Source organism: Sinocyclocheilus grahami, unplaced genomic scaffold, assembly GCF_001515645.1.
Source record: "Sinocyclocheilus grahami isolate Dianchi unplaced genomic scaffold, SAMN03320097.WGS_v1.1 scaffold1178.1, whole genome shotgun sequence".
In the NCBI taxonomy this organism is placed as follows: domain Eukaryota; kingdom Metazoa; phylum Chordata; class Actinopteri; order Cypriniformes; family Cyprinidae; genus Sinocyclocheilus; species Sinocyclocheilus grahami.
The window spans coordinates 32,433-38,960 of NW_015506357.1; the positions used below are offsets into that span (position 1 = coordinate 32,433).

The 6,528-nt window shown below is 37.0% G+C and overlaps 1 protein-coding gene across 1 annotated transcript in view; it reads left to right on the forward strand.

Moving 5' to 3' along the window:
* LOC107567656 (uncharacterized) overlaps positions 1-5,356 on the forward strand; it is a 33,201-nt gene extending 27,845 nt beyond the window's left edge. The window contains exons 6-9 of the mRNA XM_016253366.1: positions 3,591-3,629; positions 4,242-4,277; positions 4,581-4,650; positions 4,743-5,356. Coding sequence (XP_016108852.1) covers positions 3,591-3,629; positions 4,242-4,277; positions 4,581-4,650; positions 4,743-4,932 — 335 coding nt within the window. The 3' untranslated portion in view covers positions 4,933-5,356. The remainder of the gene's footprint in view (positions 1-3,590; positions 3,630-4,241; positions 4,278-4,580; positions 4,651-4,742) is intronic.
* The last annotated feature ends 1,172 nt before the right edge of the window (positions 5,357-6,528 follow it).

Here is a 6,528-nt window from a genome sequence, read left to right on the forward strand (position 1 = left end):
TCGGTCGGCGCCGGACCGCGAATTTAACCACCCGTAACTCCCGAACCCGGAGGCTATCGACGCAGCGGTGGTCTCATTCGAAAGAGGGCTTCGAGACGTACACTCGATTCGCGTTCGAGAGGGATCCTCGAGCTGAAGAGATCCCCCGAATTTGGTGCGGATTCGCCGCACTGTTACGGAGATATGGCCGTTTAAAGTTGGTTAATAAATAACAATTTGGTCCCTCGATATCTCTTTGCCACCGTGAAATCTTCTCAGTCTCTCCAAGTGTATAAATACGGCCGGGAAGTAAGAAAACACACATTCAAATGGTATTCTCAAATACTTCAATTTATTCACAGAAATACAGATCTTATATAGGCATGTCGAGGGGAGTTTTCACCCTCTTAACCAATGAGGATAGGGGGACATACCCATACAGGATGTTTTTCCCAAGAACATGTGTTTTGTATAAAATTGCCACATATACAGAAAAACATATCCATATAAGGAATAGACTTCCTGGCGACGGAGGCTGAACCCCCCTTATAAATCAGCACAAACTCCTTTACCTTGAATATTGAGTAAGAGACATTCAAACACCATACAAGAGAGAGAGAGAACAGATAGAGGAGGGGTGATTCAGAGAAGGAGAGAGAAAGAGTGAGAAAGGAGGGGTAAGGCATTCTCAAAACACAAAGTTTCAATGGTTTTCCATTGACTTAAGCTTTAAAGCGTTTCATCCAGGTCGCCAGTAGCAAACGGTGGAGAAACTGCTGGACAAACTAAATAATTACACCATTTCAAGCATTTTATCTGCATTATATGCTCTGTAAAAAAAATTTCATATCGGCGGCATATTCGCCGATACCGATATATTGGTGACAGGCTCATATCGGCTGATAATATCGGCAAAACGATATATCGGTCAGGCTCTAGTTAGTTCGCCCAAAAATGAAAATTAGCCCATAAATTACTCACCCTCAAGTCATCCTAGGTGTTTCAGACGAATCCAGTCGGAATTACATTCAAAATTGTCTTTGATATTTCAAGCTGTTTAATGCCACTCAGCGGGTGTTGCATGCATCAGTCCAAAAGAAGTTAAATAAAAAGCGTCCATCCATAAAAAATTTGTCTCACACGGCTCCGGGGGGTGAACAAAGGCCTTCTGTAGCGAATCGATGCATTTTTGTAAGAAAAATATCCATATTCAATACGTAATAATCACTTTAATGTAGCTTGTGCCAACAGTCCTACACAGAAGCAGCTCTGGGCGGATGACGTATGAGTTCAGCCTTGCGCATGCGCCGCTCAGAAGTGACGAATGCGGAAACGCAGGGGAGAGATCAAAACAAAACAACGGTCACTTATTAGAAGTACAAAACGAGGATTTGTAAAGAAGAATGTCAGAGGATTTCGATATAAGCCAAGAGGAGCCTGGTTTTCCTTTGCTAAAGTAAGGAAACTTTGCTTCCTTTGCTCCTGTTAACAAACGTTGGTTTTCACGAGATTCACCGGCGTATGCGCAACACTGAACTCATACGTCATCCTCTTGGAGCTGCTTCCGTGTAGGACTGTTGGCAATATACACCATAATTTTTGCTCATACAGATAAGAGTAATACATTATTAGAAACTGTCAAGGGTCTACTTGTATTTGTATACACTCACAAAATCAGCAAGATGTTGTGTTTTAGTAAAATTAAGAAAACAAACAGGACGCGCTCTCTTCCATCCCTGTCTCTGTGCACTGGAAAGGTATTTGGCATTTTATTTTAAAATACATTTTGATGTATCTTTGCCCAATCCTGGAGATGGCGAGTCAGCATCCACTTCATCTTTGCAGCTGACACACTAACTGTGAAAACACTAGTTTATTAATAAACAGTTAAAATATCTCCTTGCTATTTTTCCCCAACACATAGTTTTCTTCTGCCGGTGTTTTGTGGCAAGCTTAATATATAGCTTTATAGGCTATATATTAAAGCCTCATTATGGTTTAGTTCTCCACCCCCCAGTATATATCTAATTCAATTAATAAAAATGTGAGATTAGTTGACTAATCGCACATTTAGTTGACTACTAGTCGACTAGAAAAATCTTAAGTCGGGGGAAGCCCTAATTACTATCAATTGAAACCAGGCGGTTAATGAAAGTAGCCTAGGAAATATATGAAAAACAAGGTGTTTGAGTGTACTTTCCAGCAATCATGGTAATGGTAATTGTAACCAGGTGAAGATATTAGCAACCCCTTCAATTGAGCCTAATGATATTTTGAACTAGAATATCATCTTTTCAGTTCAAAGAGACTGGAATTATTCAGTTTTTACGTATGTTTTCTGTGATCTACGTAATTCCTTTGGTGAATTGGGCACCGTGAAGTCAGCACAGTTATCGCATACATAACAGACACACTTTTAGTGACCGCAGTTAATTTTTAGTAAATTTGCTCTTCAATATTCTTAACCATGAACTAAAAGAGTGCAAATATAACTTTTTTAGTGCAATGCATGCTAATATTCTGAAGTTAAATTCCTAATGTTAATCAAAATGATGACTGGACATGAAATGGGATTTGAGTGTGGAGGCCCTGACAATCTTACATTACCCCAAAGAGTCTTTTGTTATATTGAGACCTCAGTATTAAACTTGAATTTGAAACAAGACAGGATGTAAACCAGACTTTGACAAGACCTTCCTGTTATGCACAAAAAAATTTTGGTGATATCTTCTCAACTACATCATGAAACCCGCAATGTATATAACTAACCACATATGATGAATATGAAAAGCTAACTGGTGACACACTGTACGAGAACCCACGTCATCATGTTGTGTGCAGATCTGGGTAAGTAAAGGAATAGGTCACCCAAAGAAAGTTAATTTGCTAATCCTCATGTTTTTTTTAACTTGTTTGACTTTTGAGGGAATGCACAATTAGTTATTAGCAATAGAATGTCCAAGCTACTCTTTTTCGTACAATGAAAGTCAATGCATTGCTGACCACGGCTGTCAAGCAACAACTAATGAAAAACATTGTGGAAAAATTGCAGAAGACGACTTCAAAAGATTTAGAATAAAAGACATATGGACTACTTTTATGATGCTATTTTGTCAGGCATGGTCACCATCTACTGTCATTGTATAGAAAAGAGCACTTTGCTAAATTTGTCCTTTAGTGTTACACAAAAGTAAGTCATATAGATTATCACATGAGCGGAATTTACTTTGGGGTGAACTATACCTTTACAGGGCAACATTTTTTATAATTTATGCCATCATTTTATAATTCAATTATTTACTTAAAGTTCACCTGTAATGTTAGTAAAGTATTATTCCAAAACATATATATGTCATGCCAATTTTCATTGTTAACATGTTAACGGGACTTACAACACACCGTCGATGGCAGTATCAGTTAAACCATTTAACAACATGTTGGCTTGCAATTCATGAATTAGAGAGTTGTTCACCACTATTACAATATTTCTGACAGATTTTCTTTCATATTAATAATGTTAAACTTCTCTGACCCTCATACTACTGCCCTTATTCTGTGAAAACTCACTCCCTCTCATCATAATTCTCTCCTTCTCCCATTTTTTTTATTAGGAGTAAATGAATCTGTGAGGACCTCTACTGTTTCTAAAGGTAAATTCTTTGCTTGTAGTCATCCAGAGAGACAATATTCTCTAACTTCAATGATCTAAAATCAATCACATGAAATTGGGTATTATGTAGTGACTATAACCTGTTAAACAAATGAAAACTTTAGGGGATTAGACGTGAATTAGAACTCTGGACATTTTCTCAACCAACTTCATGAGGTGCATTAGAAACAGTATTTAAAGGAGTTTGTTTTCTTCGCTATCACTTTTTTCTATAGGTATATGTGACATCTTTCATTCAATTTTAAGGGGCTGTCAAGCTCCCAAAAGGCAGAAAACCTCTATTTTTTAGAGCTATGGTGGAGGAAATATTTTCAGTGAACAACATCTTTCTATTTGTTCCTCACACAAAGCTGCTCAATGGATACTGAAGACTTGGAATGTAGCATAGAAATCATTTGGGCTTTTTTATGGTGTATTAATCCTTTTGGAGCTCTATAGCTTGGTCACTGTTTATGATTTTTCCATATAGTGAAAACATACTTTCTTCATAGTTTTCCATGATAGAAAGTCATTTGGGTTTGGAACAACATGTGTGAATAATTTATGATTTTTTTTTTTAAACAAACAAACCCATCAAATCTCTTTCATTTAGGAGACGATTTAGGAGCCTTTTCTAGTGGTTATAAATGTGAGTGCCATTTATTGTTGTTAATTTCTTAAAAAAAAAAATTATATATATATATATATATATGTATGTATAATTATTATAGTATTATAATTATTATATGTCTAGATGTCTAGTATATATGCTCTTTTTTTATTTTTAAAGTCATTGTTCAATCTACATTTTTTAATAAATCCTGCCCTTTACAATTCTTGTCTGTTGTTGATGTGCTTGAGCAGAACGCCACACCAGTATATTTCTCCGCTCTGTGCTCATTATTGTATTTTGAAAGTTTCTTTCTTTCTTTGTATTTTAATCAACATTTAGCAACAGTAGGTGGAGTTACAGGCATAATTCTCCTTTGCCTGATGGCAGCAGTATTGCTTTTATGGTGGAGGTTTGTCTTATAAAATCTATTATGGTTTGAAGCTTCAACTTACAGGCTTTTTGCAGCTTCTGCCTTAATTGTTTTCACCCTCCGACCCACAGGTCAAGAAATCGGCAAACAAACAGGAACAAACCGGATCCAAACAGGAACCAACTAATTCTTACCAACTCAGTTGCCTGCACTTCCTACACATCTGTACCACAAAGTTCAGCAGCTGACAAGTTCACAGAAGACTCTGAAAGTGACAAAAATCAACCACAAATGGGCATCGCTCATGGTGCAGACACGTGATAAGACTCCCAATAAGTCTTGCTCAGACTGTCAGTCCATATCCAATTTTTGCATAGCTTTTTTTCTTTTGCCATACTTTCTTATGCCACATAAAACGGAAACATATCAGACATTGTTTGAAGAAAACATGCTTAATGTCTTTGCAGAAATAAAGCTATGTTGTTTTAAGGTGCAAGTCGAGCAGAAAATTACAATATACTGCTGGTCTACACAGAGACCGGCAGAGACGGTAACATGGAATAAAGCTGTGTATTCCAGCTTCCTACGTTTCTGTAATAATCATAACATAAAATGTAATAATCCAGTGCAATGGCAACAGGTTGCCATGTTGAAAGACATCATCTGTATTGCAAACCCTGTTGCTTGGGGTAGGCATACCAACATTGGCACAGAAACCAATGCAGAGCATCACGGGGCACATAAATAGGATCTGAACAGGTGAGATACAGTGTGGACAATCATTTAGATCAGATTCCAATCGGATACTCAAATAATCGAATTTGGACTGACAGTGTGAACGTAGTTTTAAATACTTTTCATTCCATGAAATATACCAGCCTAAATGCACATATCTGATCAACATCCATCTAATGTACCTCATCTCGCCCTCTACTTTTTTAATGTTAACATAAAATGAATAAAGTTTTATATTGTTTTTAATCCATGGTCTTTGTATGTATATTGATCAATGAGAAAACACACAAGCAACTTTTAGATCAGGGTTTCACAGTTTTTAGAATTGCGTGGAAAAACAGTATGTCCAGCTATTGACAGGCTCTAAAAGCTGCCAGGGCCGAGCATATCCACAAACTCATAGAAAATAACCAAAACAATCCAAGGTTTTTATTTAGCACAGTAGCTAGATTAACAAATAACCAGACGCCATCCGATCTAAATATTCCCTCACAGTAATGACTTTATGAATTTATTCTCTGATAAAATAGATAATATCAGAAATACAATAACAAATGTAGATTCTACAGCGTATAATACTTCAGCTTCATTCATCGCACCAAAAGATAAACTGCAGTGCTTTACAACTATAGGACAGGAAGAGCTAAATAAACTTATCACTGCATCTAAACCAACAACATGCCTGTTAGATCCTGTACCCACTAAATTACTGAAAGAGTTGTTACCTGTAGCAGAAGAACCGCTTCTCAATATTATTAACTCGTAGTTGTCTTTAGGTCACGTCCCAAAAACATTCAAGTTGGCGGTCATTAAGCCTCTTATTAAGAAACCACAACTAGATCCTAGTGAACTGGCTAATTACAGACCCATCTCAAATCTTCCTTTTATGTCTAAAATTTTAGAAAAAGTTGTGTCTGCTCAATTGTGCTCCTGCCTGCAAAAAAATGATCTCTATGAAGAATTGGGTTAAACAAATCAATTTTGCTTGGTTGGAACAGCAGCTACGCTAATTATGTCTCTATTTGTTTCTCTGTTTTTGCCACGTAACTAGGATTTACGCAAGCTTCAGTCTGGATTCAGAACACCTGAGAAGAGATAATGCCAACCCCTCAGAGGACCTCAGATGATGCCAACCCTGAAACAACATACAGAACTACCACATTTTGCTATAAGTTTGATTGC